Source organism: Poecilia formosa, unplaced genomic scaffold (genome assembly GCF_000485575.1).
Source record: "Poecilia formosa unplaced genomic scaffold, Poecilia_formosa-5.1.2 Scaffold203, whole genome shotgun sequence".
Lineage (NCBI taxonomy): Eukaryota > Metazoa > Chordata > Actinopteri > Cyprinodontiformes > Poeciliidae > Poecilia > Poecilia formosa.
Window position 1 is genome coordinate 35,505 of NW_006800142.1, and position 22,938 is coordinate 58,442.

At 42.5% G+C, this 22,938-nt stretch overlaps 2 protein-coding genes across 3 annotated transcripts in view; both read right to left on the bottom strand.

Moving 5' to 3' along the window:
• Positions 1-5,041, bottom strand: part of cdan1 (codanin 1) — a 12,906-nt gene extending 7,865 nt beyond the window's left edge. The window contains exons 1-11 of the mRNA XM_016679138.1: positions 4,927-5,041; positions 3,881-4,569; positions 3,593-3,799; positions 2,644-2,834; positions 2,294-2,410; positions 2,122-2,200; positions 1,857-1,977; positions 1,405-1,514; positions 1,209-1,298; positions 578-653; positions 265-470 (exon numbers count right to left, since the gene is read on the bottom strand). Coding sequence (XP_016534624.1) covers positions 265-470; positions 578-653; positions 1,209-1,298; positions 1,405-1,514; positions 1,857-1,977; positions 2,122-2,200; positions 2,294-2,410; positions 2,644-2,834; positions 3,593-3,799; positions 3,881-4,569; positions 4,927-5,004 — 1,964 coding nt within the window. The 5' untranslated portion in view covers positions 5,005-5,041. The remainder of the gene's footprint in view (positions 1-264; positions 471-577; positions 654-1,208; positions 1,299-1,404; positions 1,515-1,856; positions 1,978-2,121; positions 2,201-2,293; positions 2,411-2,643; positions 2,835-3,592; positions 3,800-3,880; positions 4,570-4,926) is intronic.
• Positions 5,042-8,933: 3,892 nt separating this feature from the next.
• ttbk2a (tau tubulin kinase 2a) lies at positions 8,934-21,898 on the bottom strand. 2 transcript variants are annotated; one of them, XM_016679142.1, is made up of 12 exons: positions 21,606-21,898; positions 20,583-20,687; positions 20,017-20,082; positions 19,489-19,581; positions 19,278-19,403; positions 19,035-19,192; positions 18,729-18,936; positions 17,747-17,970; positions 16,762-17,305; positions 14,424-14,756; positions 12,701-13,599; positions 8,934-11,752 (listed from the first exon to the last, which is right to left on the bottom strand). In XM_016679142.1, exons 1-12 carry the CDS (start codon positions 21,714-21,716, stop codon positions 11,284-11,286), a joined length of 3,336 nt encoding a protein of 1,111 aa, XP_016534628.1. In that variant the 5' UTR covers positions 21,717-21,898; the 3' UTR covers positions 8,934-11,283. The 2 variants fall into 2 exon arrangements, with proteins under 2 accessions (XP_016534628.1, XP_016534629.1); XM_016679143.1 differs by lacking the exon at positions 14,424-14,756 and having other exon boundaries at positions 21,606-21,894.
• Between the last annotated feature and the right edge of the window lie 1,040 nt (positions 21,899-22,938).

The following is a 22,938-nucleotide window of genomic DNA, read 5'->3' on the forward strand; positions in this document are numbered from 1 at the left end:
AACTTAATGTTTTGTAATTTGCCATGGGTTTTTTTTTTTATTATTATTATTATTCGTTCACCCATTATTCCATACAGGCCTAATCGTCTTGGAGTTGCCTTTTAATGTGAAATTTGCTAGGGTTATTATTATTATTATTATTCGTTCACCCATTATTCCATACAGGCCTAATCGTTTTGGAGTTGCCTTTTAATGTGAAATTTGCTAGGGTTTTGATTTTTTTTTTTTTTTTTTTTAAATTGACCGTGGTGTTTGCTCCCTCACCAGCTGGCCGTCTGTATGAAGTCCCTGAAGAACTCCTGGTGACCAGGAAAGGACGGAGGAGGACAGGGGCCGACAACTCTGTGAGGCTGAATGAGACGCTCCTCCAGGCGCTTGAGACGACCCAGGCTGTCGGCTCCCAGCATGCCCAGCAGGTCAGCGTCGGTTGTATCTACTGACAGGGTGCTCGTACGGGGGCCTTTGCACATCTGCGATAGGGACAGATTTAAGAGCTTAGTGGCGCCGTAGAAAGTAAGCTAGAAACAAGATGAGGTGGAAGACGACTAAAAAGTTTTTTATGAGGCGTCGGCCCTACCTGAACAAGCTGTTTCAGAAACAGACGAGCAAAGTGAGAGTGATTTCCGGCAGAAGTCAGTTGGCTCATCATTCCTCTAAAGAAGAAGCGGAGACATAGTTACCACGGGACGCGATTTTTAAAGCCTGATTAATGGTGACGGTCCATTTACGGCACGATTTTGGACTAAACTCAACTCCTGGTACCCGAGGCTGCTACGCGGTCTGATTTTCTGCGAGTTGTGCAGATAAATTTAAAATATAACGGCTTTTTTCCTGTGTACGGCTTACAAAATTGTATTAAAGGCTAGCCACAATCTGGTGACTCATCAACAAGTCTAATCAAAACCAAGAGAAAACATGCTGTAGTCATTAGCTTAGCACTTAGAAAGAGAGACACAAGTGTACTCTGAATGTCATTGGTGTGCAAGCTTAGTAGGATGTATTAACGATGAAATGGAGAGTGTTACTTTATTGGGTTTTAAATCTACTGAGTTTTGACATATATTCAAGCTATTTGTATAAATGCCTTACTGACTTGACTGGTAGCAGGGACCAGAAAAAAATAAAATAAAAACAGATGAAGACGTTCCTAATAATTGGATTTGATTCACTGAAAGACCATAAAGAACCCAATAATTGACTGGACTCACCTGATTTTGGTTCCAAGTGCGGCATCAAAGTTCCAGCCCGGCTCCTTATGAAGGTCCTCCCATTCTCGAAGCGCTTCGTAAAAAATGTCTCTGAGAGGAAGGAAAAATCAGAGTCTGGACATTTTAAACTGGGCTTACAAAATAACTAAAAACATTTTTTATTTTTTTTTTTTTTTTAAAAAAAGCTGGGATGTACCTCTGTTTCTTAAAGGTGTGGAAGGCCTTGTCGCTTCCGAAATTGGAGCGATTGTCAGTAGCAGGCTGGAACGGGACTGAGTGGATAAAGGTAGACGCTGAGGGAGAGAGCTGGAACAGACACATAAAGTGTGACGTAATTAAAATCGTGAGCTTTGAGATATGCTCGTTGGACATATTTCACTCTAAGACCATTCGTCAAAAACAATTTTATTTTCTTTCAATATTTTCTCTCCGTTGCTCCCCGCCCCCTTTATTAGGTTAGGAAATCTGCTTGTCTTAAGCACAGGATCAGAATCCCACCACTTTATAAATACGGTCCTGAATGGAAAACATATTTATGCAACATAAAGAGTCCCGTTCGTATTTTTTACGCGTGGGTGAAACAGCGCCGAATCTTAAGGATACAATTTAATATGGCCACGCCCAGCAGCTGTTCAGTACGTGTCTTACCTTGGCTGTGCTTCTGTTCTGAGCCTGAGAGAGGCGGTCTTTAAGATCTGGAGAGAAAGAGGCGACCCGTTCGTTCTCCGCCAGCAGACGTAAGGTGCACTTGTCCAAATGAGCGACCAACCTGTAGAAATTAAATGAAAAAAAAAAAAAAAAAAGCAAACATTTCAAAGCTCTGTATTCAGACGTGAATCAGTCTTGATAGATATGTTTGATGTAAAGGCTTAAGTAGATAATAACACATTGAAAAACAAAAATAAACACTCACTGAAATTGATTCTCCAAAACTTTCACCGCAAAGTACACACAATTGTGTACTTGTCTCAGGTAGCATCTTTCCAGGACATCTTCAAAAACAAAACAAAAAAAAATAATTGTTTAATAATTTTTCAAGCATTCAACATTCGGTTCATCTCTGTATCAATAGGTCTAGTTCCCACCTGAATTTACCGAACACAAACTCAACTGCTCTTCATCGTTATGTGTGTGAAGAGACCGGGATGTTAACAACTGCATCACAAAGAAAAGCTCCAGGTAAACGTTTGGCACGAGGTTTTCTGTGAAGACATAAACAAAATAAGTAAATAAATACATTTAAAAACTTCTATTTGTTTTATCTTGCACAACAGCATTCTTAGCATTGGTCAGCTTACTTTAATTCCTTTTAATCAGTTAAGCTACATATCCTTTGAAAACACCAGTATATTGCTTAATAATAAATGCAGAGAAAATTTTCCAGCAGTACCAATCCGAACGCTTAGCTCATTACTACCACCCTGTGGTCATTTACCTGAAATGCAGGTGCAGTACAGCTCAGCCAAAACATCTAGGTCTGAGGAGAAGGTGACTCTGCATGGTTCAGGACACATCGTCTGGGGGTCAGGGGTGACTTTGGATTCTGCCCCACTTCCTGTCTTGGTGGGAGTACAGGGATCCAAAGAGAAGGGAGAGAGGGAGGCGGCCTGCTGGGCAAGCTTTGTCCTGCAAACAGAAACATTTGAACAAAACGGCATTTAACAAGTCATAGCTTATAAATACATTGCCTAACAACTCCTACAACTTGAACTTCTTCATGTTTTGTCATGTTGCAACCACAAATTTTGTGGTTAATTTCATTAAGATTCTGTTATAGACTAATGAAATGGATGTGGATGAAGAAAGATGCAAGTTTCTCTTAACATCTGTTGCGAAGAACATAAGGTAGCCGTTGAAATTGTAACTGTTCTTTTTATTGCCGAGTGCTTTACATCTAATAAAAAAAATGTAAGAAAGTGTGCAGCGCATTTGTTTTCTAAAAGTTAAATCCAGAGGGGAAAAAAAGTCAGACTTCACCAAATATTATGCAAAGACTTCACAAGTTTGTGTTAACATCATAAAAAATGTCAGATGAGACATCTGATCCTCTTTTCCAAGCTTTCTGGTTTTCTTCTATTCTATTTCTTCTATTTATTAAAAAACTATTTTTGTTTTTGGCCCATATGTATTTTTGAACTGATAAAAATGCTTAGACAACCCTTCCGAGTTGGATGGATGGATGCAAAAGCAGCAAAATGTGGTTGAATAAATATGCATATAAAACACCAATAAAAACAGAAGTCTGCAGTTATAATAAGACGAAATAGGAAAAAGTTCACATGGTGTGCCAACCTTTGCAGTACTGCTACAATAGGATGGTCAGACGTCAAAGGAACAAAACATGCCTACTTTATCGTTTGCATTTGAAAACCTCATGAGCTTACTTTTCCCTTTTGAGTAATTCTCTCTCCTCCTTCAGGCTCATAGGACTCCCTACTGCTGTCAATCCCAATCCCTCAAGTGGCTCCGCTCCCAGCGGAGGGCTGGAAGCCTTCTGGAGAGGTGTGGATGTGAAGCACGTCTTTGGCTTAGAGTGAGGCCGGTCTGCGCTGACCGGCGTCGGGTTTATTCTTCTGGACGGCTTGGACGTCCTGGAAAGGTAACAGAAGCTGTGAGACATATTCAAACCTAAACGATGGTTTTAAGTTTTCGGGAGAAGTGTTTTAACTCACCCGGAGGAAACGGGACACGACCCGACCGGAGGGAAGTCTTCCAAGTTGTTGAAGTTGAGATGAGCTGGAGTCGAAGGTGAAACCTGCTCGCTCATCCTGCCATGCCCTCCGCCTCTTGCTGATCGCCTCCCACCAGCCTCATCGCTCTGAGGGCCTCCACGCCCGCCTCCGTGTCTTGTTTGGCCTCCGACCGGCGTGCTGCCAGCACTCTTCTTGCGTCCTTTGTGTGTCTGGGAGCTGGTGCTGCTCTGCAACTCCGGGGGAGAAACCATGTAGTCACCGAGGCAAACCTTCTGGGCATGCTTGCGCTCAGAGCCCGACGGTCTTGAGGCAGGACTCCACCCTGTAGACCAGGGGGGGCTGCAGAAGGCACTGACTCCACTTACTCCTGACTGACCAACAGCATCCGACTCACTTCCAGGTGACGCAGAGGCGGCGGGAGAGAACAGCTGCACGCGACTGCCACCGCGAGATCCAAGTCCACTCCCTGCAGACCTGCACGATGTCTTGTCAGAGAAGCCTTGAGTCTGTGCTGGGGGTCTGGGGCAGCTAGGGGTCTTGGCTGGTGTTGCAGGACCATTAGTCAGAGCGTCGCTGCTCTGCTCTCGCAGGAAGTTTAAGAGGAAAGGGACAAACTCTTGTTTCTGAATGGCCAGCTGAGGCTCACTGAACGACAGCTTTTCACCCTCCTGTTGACGAGAGAGAAAGACGAAACTAACTGTAAACAACTTTACCTGACTTAGCTCGCGATACCCCAGCTAACATTTGTTTACCTTCGTGTTTGCCCCTATTCACAAGTAAATACAGCAATACCGAGAGGAGCGGGTAGGATTCGCTTACTGTGAAGAGTTTCTTTGAAGCAAATGGAAGAAGAGAACATCTTGGCTGGGGTATCCGCACCAAAGCTATAGAGACTAGCTAGCTCCGCAGCTAAAAGTTTTGTTTACAATAACTTGCGGGCTGTGACATCTCATACGGCGCCCCATGTTACGACATAAGCGAAGCCAGCGTTGCTACGATGCAGGTATTAACTGTTTCAGACCTACCTGAACGCTTTTCAGCCAGTCAACAACCTTATCCACGTCCACTTTCCGCAACAAAACAGATTCCAAAAGAGCCGCCATTCTGGGCTGCGCTGCTGAGGGACACAAGAAGGAGGCGGGGTCGCAGTGCGCGCAGGCGTACTGTCAAAGTGGAGGCTCGACAGCCGTAGACGTGTAAGAGTAGACGCTGCACTGTGTGTGATACGTGAGTAGGGTCGCCATGTTGTGATAGGCAAGTTTATATTTGAGAGGAATAACTGAATTAAAACAAGATTTTACGAATAAAAGAAATACAGAAATTTAGTTATATTAATCCAGATTAACTTTTATTCTCTATTTTAGATAGTGTGAGTTAATAATCTCATTATTTACATAAGTACATTCGTTTGCTTATTTGTTCGTTTACAAAAATATCACCAAAAATATCGCGACAACGCTGACGTAAGATTCGTGTCTTTGTGTACCATCTAGAGTTCTATTTCTATACTTCAGGCCCTAATAAGTTCATCAAAGCTCCGATTACACTGAAATGGGCTTCCGTAGTTTCGAGGTAGCGACAGAACTGCACGTAAGGCTGCAAACCCCTAAAAATAACAAAAAATAGAAGTCAAACATGGTTATTTTACGAAAGAATTGAAACAAAAAACATTTTTAAAAGTTTATTTTTTTTATACATTTTGTTTTTCAGAATTAAATACCAAATGTTTACATTCGTTTAAAAAGAAAAACGTTTTTAAACTTTTTAAAAATGCATTATGGGCCCATCCCGGGCCTGGTTCTGATCAGGGTCGCGCAGTTTTCGCTTGATGTACAGCTGCAAAACGAAAGGTCCAATTCAATCCGTTTCCTTTTTCTGCTCAGTCGAATTTCACAGTCCATTCATTCAGATTGTGGTGTATTATATTTGCATGGAACTGTGAATCTGACTGTATTGGGTTGAAATATATGAGGATGAACTGGACTGGACAGTTTAATGTGATTGCATATGTTAAGATGAAGTATTTTGAGATTTCCTTAACTTAAAGGTGATAAAAAAATAAAAATAAAAAAAAACTACCACTGTAATTTAACGTCTGGTCCAATGGTTTACTGTAAGGTTTTTATTTACATTTTGCACAGCATGAGTAGGGTCGTATAAATTATTTCTTCATCTAGCGCCAAGAATCATAAACAAGAATATGTCAAACAGTTCTGTATGCATGCGGAATGAGTATTTTATTCATAACCAGTTTATAAAAATAAAATACAAAATAATTCTAAAATAAAAACAAAATTAAAGAAACACTGTACAAGGCATTTATATGATACAAATAAAATATCAAACATAAATAATTACAGGTATATACAATGCAAAACTCCCACTTGTTACATTCCTTCCTTGAAGCTGCACAGTGACATTTAAAAAACAATGGCATATGCTACAGCAAAGAAAAAATATTAAACATAAAAAAAAGAAAAATCATGATTTTTGAATTTAAAATAAAGTTGAGGCTAATGTCACAATAAATAAATTCAAGTCAAGCATTTCTAGGTCATTGACAAGTATTCTAATGTGGCATGAACAGTGTTTTTTTAATTTTATCTCATTTTTCGAAGAAGAAAACAAAAACCAGAACAGGTCAGTTTGTTCTTTTGGTCTGTGTGTAGAAGGAACCACTAACACAAAAAAAAGAAAAAAAGAAAAAAAAGACACCGTTCTACCTGCGAGTCACTTTCAAAAGTGACAAAGGAAATCTAACTTGGACAGAAACACTAACACTACGACTACACACACCACTTCTGTGCATTAATAAGAAAAACCATGACGAAATCTGATTATCATAGAAAACCAGCAGCATTGTTTACCACCTGTTCCTTCCTCTCATTGAAGCATATAAGTTATTGTTTTGTTTTTTTTACAACACTGTTTTGTTTTTAAATTTAAATATGACTGAATATCTTACAGGTATTTATTAAAAGTCTTCGTAATGAATTTTAAAAGCTGAGGGTACTTCGATGTCTGCGGGACAGTTCACATAATGGATGTAAAAAATAATAAAAAAATAAATAAATAAATAAAAGTCACTACAAACACACGCCATGGAGATTGACCAGCTCCCCCCAAGTTTTTCTTATTTAATTTGTGGAATACAGGTACACTTCAGGGTGGTTTTGCACACAAAAGTTTGCTTCTTTTTTCTTTTCTTTTTTTTTTTTTTATTATTCTTGAATCTCCGAGGAACGGTACGGACAGGAGAGAGGAAAGGAATACTCCGTTTTTTTGCTCTAGTGGTGAAACGATCTCCAGCACAGACAAGGCTCAGTCATCCCTCGCTATATATACAGAGGGGCAGGGAAGAGGCATTTAAGGCTGTTCTGACTGAACGCTGTCCGCCTTCGGGATGAGTCATCAGAGCTGCTCGGTGAGACTAATCTGCGCGAGTCGAAAGAAGCGGGACCATTTCACATCTGCGAGCGAGCCGCATCTCAGCTCAAGCCACCAAAATATTTGGCAATGTCGCCATTGTCCTTATGTGTAGCAACATCCAATCACACAGGTTCTCATACGACTACAGTCTCCTCCATTTTGTGCATCAGATTAGTGGGATGCAGTACTAAAAACAGCATCATGTACATTCCCTTGCAAAAGAATCTGCATACTAGTAGAACCTTTCCACAGTTTGTCAAATGTTGAGAGCGACAGCCACACTGGATTTTATTTAGCGGTGTCAGAATAAATATCAAAACATGATATTTGAATACAGGCCAAATAAAATCACATAAAATCCAAATGTAATGCACTACATGATGTCTGCCATTGTAGCACAATTCCCATGGTGAATCATGATGATACGGATACTTTTTTTTTTTTTTTTTAGCAGGACATTGATCATGGGTTAATAAAACTAAATCCAGAGCAATCCAGAAGGGAAAACAATGAATAGGTTGCAAAAGACTGGACACTACAATGGACCAGAGCTACAATGGAATATTTAAATCTAACCATTTTGCCTAGTGAATGTCCAGCCCTAAGTTCAATTGGGAATCTGTAGTAAGACTTGAAAGTGTATGTTCAGTTACTCTCCATCCAATCTGAACTTTTGTAGAAATTGTGAAAACCTTTCTACCCTACTATTTTGTTGTATCGCATAAACTCCCAATAAAATAAATTTCAGTTTGCGATTGTAACATGACCAGATTTGGGTAGAAATAACAAGCTACATGTACATTTACTTCTGTAACTTTTTGAAAAAACAAACAAAAAACTTTTAGGTGTACTTTTTTTTACACTGTACTTTTTACTTTTACTTAAGTAGTTTCATTATGAAGTATGTTCTTCTCTTATTAGTGTAACTTTTCAAGATATTCTACCTGCTGTGAGTAACTTCACTGAATGGAGAAGAAGCTTCTTTCAACCAAAAATTAACCGGACACAGACACGCACCTAAAGTATTTTTGTTGAAGTTTCATAGGTTTTTACATAGAAAGAAATTGATTTGGAAAAAATGTTTATTTTGCCTGGTTTTGTTATGTTGGAATTTTGTTATTTATATGAGTTATTTCCATTTTGATTTTTAAAACACCCAAACTTTCACATAACTTTATATTTCAGTCCATTTGATGGCGCGGTTTTAAAACATTTTAAATTTTTTATTTATTTTTTTTACTCTTGATTGAGTGAATTCTCGGACGGCTACTTTTTACTTCTACTTGAGTAAAAATTATTTTTGAAGAAGTGCTGATCTTACTTGAGTACAACTTTTGGAGATGTGTCAGTATTTTTTCCAAGACACTGCAAGCAGCAACATAATTGACCCAAATCAGGACAAGAAGCACAAAGACACAGGGTCTAAGGAACGAAATCTGTTGACTTATTCAGGTAATGACGTTCTCATTGGGTTAAAAGAAGAATACCACTTGATGCAATGCGCTGTGCGACTCTTTTGCTCAGCAGCTGGTGTTTTCTCAGCATGCAAAGAGCAGCAGCTGAAGGAGGCTGAAGTTAGCAGTATCGTACAAGCGGAGGGTCCAGAAGGAGGAGGCGTAGCAAGGAGTTAAGATAAAATTGATAAAACAGCAGCCAGGAACGGTCTTCAGTGCAGGATACATGGAGGTTTGAAGCAGTGTTTTGATTTGTGAAATGCATGTTCATATGGCCTCGATTTTCTGTATTATCAGAGGGTTTTTTGTTGTTTTTTTTTTTGTTTTGTTTTGTTTTGTTTTTTGAGGTTGCTTTTGTTCAAAGCCAAAAACAGCGACACATAGATATACATCAACCCTGAAACCTATAACCTTCCCTCCCCCAACCCCCAAGTAGTAAGAGCTACTTTGTCCAAAAACTACAAAATGTCCATCTTGCTACCTTGGTCATAGAAATAAAGATTAATGTAAAGGTTCAACTTTTTAAGTGCTGGCACAAGTCTTTTTGGCCTTTTATTCCCAAATTACAAACACATGAGAGTAAATCTTTAAGCTGCCCAAAGTGCCAAGGCACATGCTGAGAGAAACGTCTGCGTCCATGCATTACTCACCAGTAACGCACCTTATGCTGTTCAGGCTACGTCAACCGTGACCACTTGAGAAAAAAAAAAAAAAATCATGATCCACTTATTCCTGTCCTAAAGATCCTAAGTTAACCTCACAGCATCACAGTAGGCACAAAAAGGTGCGCGATGTCACGCACTTTACACGGCTGATTGTATAGAGGGCCACCGAGCGATCCCTCCGATTAAACACTTAATGTGACGGGTCACACGTCTGAGGAAGGAGGTCAGAAGAAGCTTTACAATAAATACTTCAATAAAAACAACTTTAGACAAAGTATAGCTTACTTTAGCAAAAAACGTACTATAATACCCTGCGTGCAGCCTCCAAAAGCAGAACCGAGGCAAATTCTTCATCGAGTTGGAATCAGCTACACTGTAATTCCCAAGTGCATTAAAAAAAAAACAAGGATTAAACCGCTACTAATACCTAATCAGGCATAACGTTATAACCACCTGCCTGGTAGCGGGTCGGTATCGGCTGCCAAACAGCTCTGACCCATCGAGGTTTTGGACTCCACTAAACCCCCACAAAGTGTGGTAAGGTGTCCAGGATCCTTCTAGGTCCCGTAAGTTGCAAAAATGTTTCGGCACATCCAAAAATGGCTTGACTCCAGTGAGATCTGGAGGAATTAGAGGCCAAGTTAAAACCTAGCAGCAGTCCTGAAACAATTTTGTTCCGACGTAGGGCACATTGTCCTGCTAAAAGAGACCAAACCCACTAGGGATCATCACTTCCACGAAAGTATGTTCAGCGTGGTCTACAATAATACAACAGCCACCTGGTGAAAGTGACGAAACCCAATGAAACTTCATCAAAAGCATTACACCTCTTCTCCTGGGATCCATTTGATCTGAAGGAAAAGGTGATTTCGTCCCTTTCACCGGCCAAAATTCGTTTCATTGCTTTGGGTCAGTTCAGATGCTCACCTGGCCATTGTTGTGCAGCAGTGAGCAGGGGGTTTGGGGGGGGTCAGCATCATGCTGAGGAGGGTGCTGCATGCAGCCGCATGCGCAACAAACTCTGATGCACTGCGTGTTGTGACACTTTTCTAACTTTTCTATTAGAAATGGCACTATTCTCTTAAGCAATCGAGCTGGAGTATTTCATTTGTTTGGTCGGACCAAACAGATCCACCCAGACGCATCAGCTTACACCGCTCAACTTCGCCGACCTGCTATTGCTCCCTCTTTGGACCACTTTTAATTGATACCAACCACAGCAGACAGGGATCGACCTAAAAGAACGGCAGCTTTAGAGATACTGAACCCAGAACAACTTGGCTCTTGTCAAACTCACATAAATCCTCACAGATTTTTTTCACCTTTGAGGAGAAAATATTCACTTGCTCCCTACTACTCAGTCAAAGCTGCCCCATCACCTGAGGGTGGTTATGTTATGCCTGATTGGTATATGTCAATGTACAGGATAGGTCAAAGTTAAAGGCTCAACATTGCTATTGTTCTATGTTATACTACTGCCTGGGGCATGATAAAGATACAGCTTTTGTAAAACGAGTATCCGGATGCAGCCTTTTTTTTTTTCTTGCTAGTTATACCTGCGAGGCTCAGTTTGAAAGATGAAATTGAAACGAAAGCTGATATTTAAGTTAGCAAGTAGTCAAAACATCTGAAAGGTCAGACAAACCCTGTGTGCAAACACGGGAGGAGGGGAACACTTGGAAGAGAAGGAGGTCTGGAACTAAATACAGAAGAGGAACTAGGTGTTTTACTGACTGGACAGGAAGACTCAGGCTTATTTTCCGACTGACGTCTATCCTATCGTCACTGGAATCCTCACTTCCTTTGCTATGGCGTTCACAATCCGGTTGCAAAATTATCTGCTCAGCTTGCTGGAGCACTTGCCCTCTCGGCTGCAGCCCTTTCCCCGGGACAGGTGGAGCGGGCTCGCGCGCGCCTGCCGACTGCAACACGTCTCCTGGTGGTGGAGGTAGAAGCGGCGCGGAGGTGGCGACCCCGAGAAGCTGGGCGGCGAGTGGCTCCGGCCCAGGCAGCCCCCGCCGCCTCCGCCGCGGTGCTCATGGCGGGACGGCGAGGAGCTGACGGAGCGCTGCAGCGAGGAGGAGCTGCGCGGCGAGGCGCTGGAGCTGCGGTGGTGATGGTGGTGATGGTGGTGGTGATGCGGGGAGCTGGTCAGGCTGCAGACGCCCGTCTTGGAGGCCCCGTGCTGCGCCGGGGAGCGGTGGTGAAGGGGGGAGCCGCGGGCGCCGTGCATCAACTGAGCGATGCACGACAGGAGGTCCGAGTCGCTGGTGCTGCCGGCCCGGATGCGGTAGCGCCTGAGTCTACACAGGAAGATAAAGACGGTGAAGGATATATATATATATATCAATCATTATATATATATTTATCAATCATTCTGACAATCAATTATTTGGATAAAAATAAATGGTGCATTTCTACAGATCTTTCATTTGACTACTTAAGGCTCTTTTATTCAATAATAGAAATACATTAAAGAATGAAAATAAGCAAATATTCTAATTTCTTTCTTCAAATAAGAAGAGAAACATTTCATTGCCAAAAATGAAATAACAGCATTCCTTCAGTGAATGCTTGATCATTTGTAGCAAAGGACATATCTGAAGCTGCTTGACTTATAATCAATGCAGTGTAGAGCTGATCTATTGATTATTTTCTTGAGTAAACAATTAGTAATTGGACATTAAAATGTGCTTATGAATAGATTTGGTTTTTTTGTAGAATTTGATGAATTCTGGGTAAAACATATTTACCTACAAAGGCTTTTTTTATTTGTGTCTTAATTGCAAAATGTAAATATTTGGGTTAATTACTGCCTGGATGTAGTTTTTGTTGTTTTTAAATGTTCATTGGAATTTAAAGTTTATTGATCTTTGGGAGAGTGTTCTTGCATTTTTAGGCCATTACGTTATATTACTTGAAAATGGTTTCAAAAGCAACAATATGAAAGTTTATCGCAATCATTTTTGAGACAAGTGGTCGTCTAGCAAAGTTTGTTATTGTGACAGGCCTGTGTATTGTTAACGATCAATCGATTACTGTAATAGTTGACGATTATTTCAATAATCGATTAATCACGATTAGTACAGTTAATCAGCCACATTATATTTTATTTAGGAGTACTTGAGTAAAGGGGGCTCAATATAACTGCATGCTGTTATAACGTTTCCTTCCGCTTCACAATAAAATAATATAATTTATTTCGCAAGGCAGTGTACATTGGGTCATTGAAATCTGGAAGCGGGCGTTACCTGCCCTCCACTGGGGCGCGACAAGGTGGCTTCCCCGGGGGCGGGCGCGGCAGGAACTGGGCGGTCAGCTGCTCTGCGGAGACGGCCGAGTGAACGGGACGAGGGATCCTGCTCTTCCGAGAGAGGGGGCTGGAGGAGGAGGACAAGGACAGACCTTCGTCTCCCTGGCGGTCGGAGCGGGAGCCGACGAGGGAGTCCTCGTCCTGAGAGCGGTCGGAGGCGGACGACAGCGGGTCCCTGACAAGGGAGGCTATGGCGGCGCCGCGGCGGTCAGAGAGGGACGGGGAGGCGGTGGGAGAGGGGACGGGGCCATGGTGGCTGGCTTTTTTCTGCAAAAGTTTCTCCTTGGCTGACCCCGGAGGGGGGAGCTCGAGCAAGCTAGAGGGCTCAAGCACAGGGATGCGACTTTGCCTGCGACTGGGGTCCTTGCGGGGGGCAGCGGACGAGGAGCAGGAGGGGGTAAGAGTCACATTGCCCCTGTCTTCCTCCCTAGTCTGTGCCTCCGTCGCACATGGGGCTGGGGTGGCGTCATTGTTGGGGTCTTTGTGTTTCAAGAGCTCTACAGCGGCTCGGGCATTGCAAGGCGGAGAGACGCAGCCGTTGGCAAAAAGGGGGCTGCGAGGAGAGAACTGAGGAGGCGAGTGGGCGGAGCGGGGGGAGCGAGGAGAAGACGCGCGGCTTGGCACGGGGCTTTGAGCTTTGGCGTGAGCGTCCCCATTCGCCAACGTTTCAGCCAGCGGGTCCGTCGGCGTCCCCGGATGAGTGGGGGCGTGTTCCTGCTGGGAGTCGATCTGCTGAGTCTCACCTTCAGCATCACCATGCCTCTCCAGCAGGAGGCACTGTGGAGCGCTGTCTGATCCCGACTGCGAGGACAGACCTGAAGGACGCTGAGCTGTCAGCTGGATGGGGAAGGGAGGTGGACGAGAGAAGAGTGGGGAAGGGAAAAAAGCAAAAAACAGGTGTTATTCAACCAAACGCAACGCTAAAAATGGGAATAAATTGCTTATAATATAAAAAGGTCTGTTGCTGGTAGACCACAACATGTGGAGTTGTGCTGTAGATCCGCAGCAAGAGCCAGAAGCAGATGTGTTGAACGGAGAGGAATTTGATATTAATAAAAGAAAATGGTAAACAAATGGTGATTAGTTGAGCAACGGCATGCAAAACCATAGCTACCCATTAATCAGACTGAAACACACGAGCGCTATGGCAGTGTCAGTCAAGCTGTGAGTACTAAACCGGCAAGGACAGGAAACGTTCACGCAACTTCGCAGGGGGCTTCAGCGAAGAGAGGGTGAGGAACAAATACAGGGAGAGAGAGAGGAAGAGGAAGATAGAGAGGACAAAGACGATCTGAAACAAAAGAGATCATGCAACCTGTAGTCATGACTCCACATTCCCCAACAGGCATGCCACAGTCAGACAAAGACACACCCTACTAATCACATGACAAGGACACATCTGAACTCATGCTCTATCTGGGCTGCACAATGCCCCCTCTACATAGATCTGGGAGAGAGAGAGAACTGCACAAACGAGCCAAGCCCAAAGGAACACACAAGAAAAAAAAGAACAGCTATAACCAGCAACAGAAGAGAAGATGGAAACCAAGAATGAAAAATATATAAAACAAATGTGTTGCTACGGGTGTAGAGAGAGAGAGAGAGGAAGCGGAATGGAGGCTCGTTTGTTTCTACGGGAACAGTGATGGGAGATTCATCACCTGCTGAAGCTGGGCGCGGGTGATACGTATGACTGAGGGGAACTTGGCATTGGCGGCACCGGCGGGGATGGCCGGCAGCTTCCTGCGACTGGGCGAGCGAGCGCCCGGGGAAGGGTTTGTTGGCAGAGGGAGGGAGGAGGTAGAGGAGGACGGGCGTTCCTGCTGCGGCTGCTGGTCGGCGGACTGGCTGCGCCTCAAGCCCGCTGACTGGCGCAGGTGCAGCGGGTCCGACAGCGTGGTGAGGAGGGTGTGAGGGCTGGGAGAGCGCAGCGGGATGGGGCTGGACGTCCGCGCCAAGACCTCCTCGGGTAGAGACGGAGGCGAGGTGGGGAACTAAGAGAGGGGAGGGGATCGGGAGGAATCGGGGAGGGGGATTGGAGAGAGGAGGGACTGTGAGATTGATGAGGGTGTGTGAAGATGGAAGTGGAGGTGGTGTGAGGTGGAAGAGACAAGCTGCTCTGGCAGGGAGCGCCACAAGGAGTCGCTTTAATCACATTTGGTAGAGAATGTAGGAGGTGAGGTCTGCGCTTATTTAAATGAAGGACGGTAGGTCTGCTTGTAGGAGGTGGGGAGAATTGGCAGTAAGTTCTTACAGTGTCTTGCAAAAGTACTTTTATACAGTCAGTCACTTTTTTTTAGCTTTTTTGTAGAGTGGGAAGACGTGGCAAAGGTCAACAGCCAAGGACTCAGGCCTCCATACACGGAACCCCGAGCCATCGCCTCGCCTTAAAATCGCAAACTTGAATGGATTTTATTGGGATTTTACACGACTGTCCAAAACTTCATGGTTTTCTTTTCCTTTCTTTTCCTACAAATAAAAATCTAAATATTATGGCATGCTTCCTATTGTATTAAGTCCCCAAAGCAGCAATTTAAGTGGTGTCAATATATATGCTTTGATTCAGGTCAATTTAACTCATTTTAAATAACATTTCTGCTGTATGCATACAGGCCTGTCACAATAACTAATTCTACTGCAATACACGATAATACTGTTGTTTTGAGATCATTTTCAAGAAATGTAATGGCAATGGCGTAATAAAGCAAATACATCCTCTCAAAAACTAATCGACTTTAATTTCTAAAAATCATTTAGCGCTGGAAATGGAAAAGATATTTGAACTATCCAAAAATGAATAAACAAAACAATAAAGAAAAAGAATACTGAAGTCTCTGTACGCAAAACTGTTGTCATTCAGTCTTTGGTAAGAAAGACACAAGGAAAATAATCAGTCATACAAGAAGTTTGTTTTAATTTATCATGCAGTTAATTGGTTTATTGCTGGTTGCCACAGGCCTATTTGAACATTTCGGTTTTATTTTCATATATTATAAATAGTGTTGTTTTAAAGCAAATTTTTTTTTTAAATGATCCTACTCAGTTGCACGTTCCTTTAGATTGGAGCATGCTACTTTTAATAACAGCACAGTATATATATTTTAATACTTTTATCTTTCTGCGAAGCTACATGCCTCATGTTTCTGCTGTTGCACCTTAATTTTCCCACTCTAAGAAAGGATATGTTTATTCCATTCCATCCCCACAGCATGATGCTGCCACCACCATGTTACGCCCTTTAGATGACGGGCTTGGATGTCAAATGTTTGGCCTCGTCTGCATTTAGACTGAGATTACATTATTAAAAAAAAGCTGACTATTTAGTGATGAGGCAGCATCGTCAGTATAAAGTGGGCTGCAATGCATAAAATCTGAATCAAATACTTTGAAGTTTGTGTTTGCAAAAGTGACAGAATATGAAGCAGATTGAAGGGGTATGAGGATTTTCTGCAAGGCACTGTAAGTTTTCACAGTTGAATTATAGATTGAGAAGAAACGTAGCACTGAACTAAGTTGTCTACTGCGAGAATATGAATAGCAAAACAGCAAAAATATTTAACTTAGAAAAACCAAAAAAGCTTTTGGAAATTAAAGCAAAATAGGAAAAAAACAACAACAAAAAAAACAAACAAAATACTGCGACCAAAGTAAAGCTGCGCACAACTACTGCAAACGAAACCGAATGTTAAAATCATAAGCTCTCCCTTTTTTCTTTTTTTTCCCCCATGCTCTGATCTGATTGAAGCACTCAGGCTGAGTTGTATCTGTTTCTAAAAATGTACACAGGTGAAAGAGCAAGCAAACACAAAGCGGTAACATTTACCTTCAGACTACGGCAAGATGCAGCTGGTGGGACACTGATTGTTGTATGATAAAAGCATCGAAGTTCTAGACCTAGAACTCTGACTCTGTGCAGCTTTTTATCCTTGTAAAAATGCTGACTACAGTCATCATCATGTTTGGCATGTTGTGAAGCGGCCTTCCCGTGAAGGGTCTTACCTGAGTCAGGATTCCCTCAGCCAGAGCTTCAGCTGGGCTGGTTGGGGTAATAGGAGGCAGAGCCCCCCCGGGGCCCACACTGAGCTCCAACTTGTCCACTTTTACGCTTCCTTTGGAGGAAGCCGCGCTTTCTTGCTTGGCTTTGCCAGAGTTAGGGGTCGGGCTTCTCTTTTCCCATCCGGGAGATGCTTCCTCCGGTTGGAGCACCTCCGGCTCCTCATCCTCCTCCGATGGGCTTGTTGTGGCTTTGGCTCCGGGGGAGCCACCGGGTCGCTCCACCATTACCCACTCCCTCGAGTCAATGTCCTGCCTCCCAGAGCTCAGATTAAGCGCCACAAAGCCACCACTACTGGCCGCCCCCTCTCCCTGCTCAAAAGACCCCGGCGAAGCCGGTTTAGGAGAACCAGCTCCGGACAGGAACTCCTCGTCGTAATGCCAGACGCGATCGGGGCGCTCCCCGGCGGACCCAGCTTGACCCTGAGTTGCTGGGACGACAGCAGCCTCTTTGCCCTGGTGCTGGGCGCCAAACCGCTGTTTCCCTGAACTAAAGGACAGATGCAAAAGAAAAAAAAAATGAAAATGAAAACAACTCGAGGTTAACCCAAAGAAAATTTTTGTACACACTGCAAAAACACAAATTCTTACCAAGTGGTTTTGGTATACTGTCTAGTGCAAATATTTTACTACACTTAGAAGAAGGCAAATGTGACTTAATTTTTCAGCAAGACATAGGAGCATATTCTAAGTAAATAATTCCTCGTCGTTGATTTTAAATAACGTCACTTATAACATTTTTTTCCCTGAAGCGAAAAGATCTGCCTGTGGAACCAGTACATCCTCAAAAGTTACTCGCAAGTTAGTTTTGTCTTGTTTCATGTGTACTCAAGATATCTGAAACAAAAACTAGACTAAATCTACTTGGTAAGATGGTGTGCTTTTGCAGCGTAACGCCTCACAAATGGGCTGAATTGTGGGCACACTTTACCAGTTATCCAGGAGACGCTCTGGGCTGGACTTTGACTCCAGGCCCAGCCTCCTTTCCAGCTCCAAGCTGTGGATGTTGCGGAGCTTCCTCAGGAGAGGGCCCTCCCGATCGGAAGCCACCGCCTCCGAGTGCGGTTTGACGGGAGAGCCCAGACTCGGCCCTGCGTAGGGGCTCTGGTGTCCTTGTCTGGCCTGGTTGTTGCCTTGTTCCTCCTCTGCCGCAGCCTGTGGAACCAAGAGACGCTCTCACGACTTTGAACGAATTTCAACATTTGTGTAGGCCTGTGACTTTGCTGGATGATAAGCTGCCCCTGAAATTATTGCGATAAACGATAATATTGTTAATTTAGGACAATTTAGAAGTCTCTTATTGATAATGGTATAATAATGCAAGTTTGTCCTCTAAACTTGAATTTTGTAAAAGGACTCCTTACACTGGAACTGGTAGATGTTTTAAATAGCGAAAATAGAACGCAACAACCAAAAACAGTAAATAAAGCAGAACAACCACACACAACCTGGATCTGTAAACACAATTGCACTTCAAAAAATATGAATCATCAGAAAGGAAGTTATGGAGCTCATTTTAATTTATCATGTTATTAACTGATTAACTGCTTATTGCGACAGGGTTGCATTTGCATGTGAATAAGCTGCTGTAAATCCTCGCAAAAGTATTTATTCTCCTTTAATTTTTCTACATTTTGCCATGTTACAACCTCAAAACTTGGCTTTATTTATTGGAACTTTCATAAGAAAATAATGATGATAAAGTGTATACCGTTTCAACATTTTTACAGAGAAAAGTTTGAAAAGTATGGAGTGCATTTGTATTTAGCCTCTTTTTCTATGACAGATTTTTATCTGTAAAAAAAAAAAAAAAACACATCATCCTCCTTCCACTTCACAATAATGTGCTATTGAATCTATTAAAGAAAATACACTGTAGGGGCCCTATTGCAAGGCGCCGCGTGTAGCCGAACCTTCCAAAGTCCCGTCCTGACCCGGTTCCGGTTTCGGTCCAGCTCTTCCCAGACGTCGGCCTCCTGGTTGCGATGCTGGTGGTGGGGGGAGCCCGGCACGCGGTCGGGGCCGGGGTTGTTCTCCACGTCGCTCAGCTGCTCGTCCTGCAGAACCTCGTCTGTGTTCTCCCTCAGCAGGTCGCCGGGGATCAGAGAGGCGTTCACAATGCTGCGGCAACGAAATGTGCACACGCTGTTAAAATACCGTAAAGCTTTACAAAAAGGCCGGTTGTCCGCAGAGATCGCCGAGGGATTTTGGCCTCGTACCCCATCTGCGCGGGAGTGAGTCGGGTGTGATGCTGCGGTGTTGTGGCGCTGGCGCTGATCGTCAGAGTGCCGTCTGTGCTGGTTCGCTCCCAGTCGTAAGGGTCGTTTTCCACAACGTTGTAGGTTTTCATGCTGTTGTCGAACACCGACATCAACAGCTGCAACGACACACAGAGGCGTGATCTACCTTGTTGTCTGAGTTTTTCGTTCAGGAAAATCCATCAGAGCTTTTCGAGTATCGACCTGGTAGTCAGGCTTGGTGTAATAGTCAAGGCTGGAAATGTGTTCCAAGAATACGCCAAACTCTGCCGGCAGGTGTTTGAGCATCAGGCGATGATCGTAAGTCTCCTTCAGTTTCCCCACGTGTTCCTGAGATTAAACAGAGTTTTGCTGTTTGGTATATTTCATCACTCGAGGCGATCTGAACGAGCTTTTGATTTGAGAGTCGCCTCACTTTGTCTTTAATCTTCCTCCACGGCAACTGACCGACCAAAAACTCCACCAGCATGTAGAAGAGAGACCACAGGTCGTCATGACGACCCATCTCCTGCAGAATTTAATAAACGTTGTGTTTATATTTCATCATGACAACAAAAAAATTGAAAAGACGCTTCTGCGTGTGTTTGAGCAACAGCAGCATCAATAAAATCATATACTTTATTTGAGGCTAGAGAATCATTTTTACGCTTCATGTGCCTGACGTCGCTAATTAGCCTCAAACCTAAATTTCACTTGTATTGTATTGTAGATGAAATCTTCACACAAATGCAATCAGATTTTTCTTTATAGAACCATGTAAGCTTTACTTTCAGCTTCACATTTGTTCATTTCCTTATGTTTCTAGATTCAATCCTAACAAACTGAGTGGAAGTTTCTGGTTGAAACGTGACAGAAGGAGTGCAAACTCTTTCATTACTGTATATTCACATTGGGTAGCATATCAGAGTGAGCAAATAGTAAACCTCTTTGGACAGACACTCACCTTGTTCTTGTGCGCATTCACAGAGGCGTAGCGAACTGTTCCCCTGAACCCTGCGACTGGACGAGGCTAACAAATAACATATATGGCAATTAAATTCATAGAAAAAAAACGCTCTAGAATGTGTTAGAGACTAGATCAAACCTAGATTTGATAAAATTCTGGAAAAAAAACAACTTTATGTATAAATCAATGAAATAAAATACATTCTTTTTAACATTAAATACTGTACATGAACTACTTTCTGTTAAATACAGCATAGTTTTCATTTTCAATCTTGTTTATTAAGCATCTACTGTAGAAAAAAACAACAGATATACAGACATCTCCATGTTTGCTATCTTTTTAAAATAGTTTTATTATTTATAGCCAGCATGAAATCAGAAAACTTTTAAGTAAAACAATAAAACAGTTAAGATACATATTTCAAAACTAAATGCAGTGAAAATGTGGTAGATGTTTTTTTTTGTTTTTGTTTTGTTTTTTTTGCTGACCAATGATATTGATACAGAAACTTGATCTACAGCCTTATGATCAATAAATAGACAGTAAGAGAGGAGTCCACTTACAGGGCGGACCTCCTGACAGGAGTTGGTGAACTGACGAGCCAAGCCAAAGTCCAGCATGTAGCAAGTCCGACAGGTACTGGGGAAGCGGCCCATGGCGAAGTTGGACTGAAACAGAAAGAGGTCGGACATGAGGAGGTAAGAAGTGCAGAATTTATAACTATCTGTGTGGTTTATTTCTATCCATACAGCTCCGAGATGATGAGAAGATCTGTGACAGCAGTTCACAGGTTAAACGATATTTACACTCTGGTACCTCAAGGCATTTAACCTACAGTACTTCTGAGCCAGCTAACTGAAAGCCATCACCAACAAAAATCACAGCATTCAATAATGGAAAAAAAGGATCACACAACGACTTCCAGGTAATTCAGGGAGGAAAATCCCTACTTCCACACTGTATGTCATGCAGTTTAAACACTGTAGACCAAAGTAGTTGACAGCAACACCAATTGTTTGTCTCTAAATAACCATACTTTTTGAATTATCTTGCCAGCACCACATCTATCCGGTGACTTTCATTCAAAAAAAACCTACTGCACCAAAATATGCTTTTAATTGCCTTATTAAACTTGGTTAAATATAGCAGGCGTTTTCAAAGAAAGAGTGACCAAAATACTGATGTTATTGCTCAAAAACTAAACATTTTTTATTTTTAAATGTTTTTCCAGTTGAATTTTGTGAGAGAAAAAAAATCATTCTGTAAGGCAAACTTGCAACAAAAAACTTTAAAGTTTTGGATCTATTATAATTTACACATCCTTTTCTAACAAGTCCAATTACTTTATTTGTTTATTTGTTTGTTTAGTATTGTATTTGTTTAGTATTTTATGCTTAATTTATTATTAAATAGATAATATATATGTATATATATATATGTATTGTTTTTTTTTTTTGTTTGTTTTTTTTTTTGGCCATCAAGTTGTTTTTCCCATGTGGCAAAATATTTGTACCCCTCTTCCGTAGACTATAAGGAAACAAAAGGTTTACAGAAGACAAACTGCTCCCAGGATTTTTGCAACGCACCGGTTTGATGTCCCGATGCAAAAATCCGACAGAGTGGATGCTCTCTATGGCCTCCAGGATCTGGCGCCCCAGACGCAGGGTGGTGCTGATGCTGAACGTTCCCCGAGGCATGCTCCTCCTCAAATCTGCCAGGTTTCGACCCTGAAAGATGGCACGGGTTATACGTTAGTCCAACGGCAGGTTTGAAAGACGACTCTGACCCCAACAGCCTTCACATATCAGGTGATGATGCTACAGAAAAGGAAACTTCACAGCAGCCGCTACAGTACCAGAAAAATCCCTGTGGATATTTATATTCAAATTGCAACAAAAATAAATAAATAGATGAATAAATAAAAATCAGACCACCAGAAGAAAAAACTGCCTATTATGTTTAGGACTGAGTTAGCTATTGGCCTTATCTAGTCGGGTGCTCAGCTGCGGTTTTTCCAAGACCGTTGATGAAACAGTACATCAGCTGTTTCTGCTTAACACCCTCCAGTGTGTAGTTTGCAGGTTAGTAAATAAATTATTCATGAGAAGCTGTATTTTTAGACTTTTCTGAAATATTTATTTGGCTCACTTTTCTGTAAACAACTCCCAGACATGAGTAACATGCAGCTGGGGGCTGGGTGGAGGGGAAGGTGTGCATGACACGTCTCAGGTGTCAGCGCAAAGTCAAACCAAGATCAGAGCAAAGAGACTCTTTATGGGCAAACCTAGAGTCACATTCGATGACATTACTGGACATATAACTGAGCACTGTGAGCTACTGTTATCTCTCACGGCTCGGGTTCTCACTATGGTTTGCTGTTGTTTCCGAAAAACCAATAAAAGGTAGAGAGGAAGTGAGTGATCAGTTAGTGACTGAATTGATTGGACCAGTTTTTATCTCGACCTGCCCTGACCTGTGATAGACCGTTCTGTAACTCCAAAAGACAATCTTTTTCTGACTTGAGTGCCAAGTAAGTCCCGCTTCCAACACTCTTGTGAGTGGAAGTTATTACGAAGGGAAAATATTACCCACTGAGAACATTTTACCTCATTTTTACTAATCTCTGAACGAGGTTCACCTTTGTCTCCTTATTGGACAAACTCATCTAAAAGATACAAAACGTGCCTTTCTTGTGGTGGTGTATTTCCCAGCATGGTTTTAATTGTACTGGAAACTTTTGATCAGACTGATTTTAATGTGTGACATTTCAAGGATTTATGCGTGTACCAACGATTTGGCAGGAACTTAACTCTGGTTTGCCACAGTATCTCCACATCCCTGCCAGTACGCGTGTCAGGAACCAGATGGTTCGGATTTTACTGTGAAGAAAAGTCCCTCGTATTTTCCATTTACGACACG

Bases quoted from the DNA above. Each gene is read 5' to 3' on its own strand.
- ttbk2a (XM_016679142.1), bottom strand. From the start codon at position 21,716: ATGCCTCGGGGAACGTTCAGCATCAGCACCACCCTGCGTCTGGGGCGC. The intron at 20,083-20,582 runs GTAAGTGGACTC...GTTATTTGTTAG, and splicing joins CCTGTCAGGAGGTCCGCCCT to CCTCGTCCAGTCGCAGGGTT. The intron at 17,306-17,746 runs GTAAAGTGTGCC...TCTGTCCTTTAG, and splicing joins GAGCGTCTCCTGGATAACTG to TTCAGGGAAACAGCGGTTTG.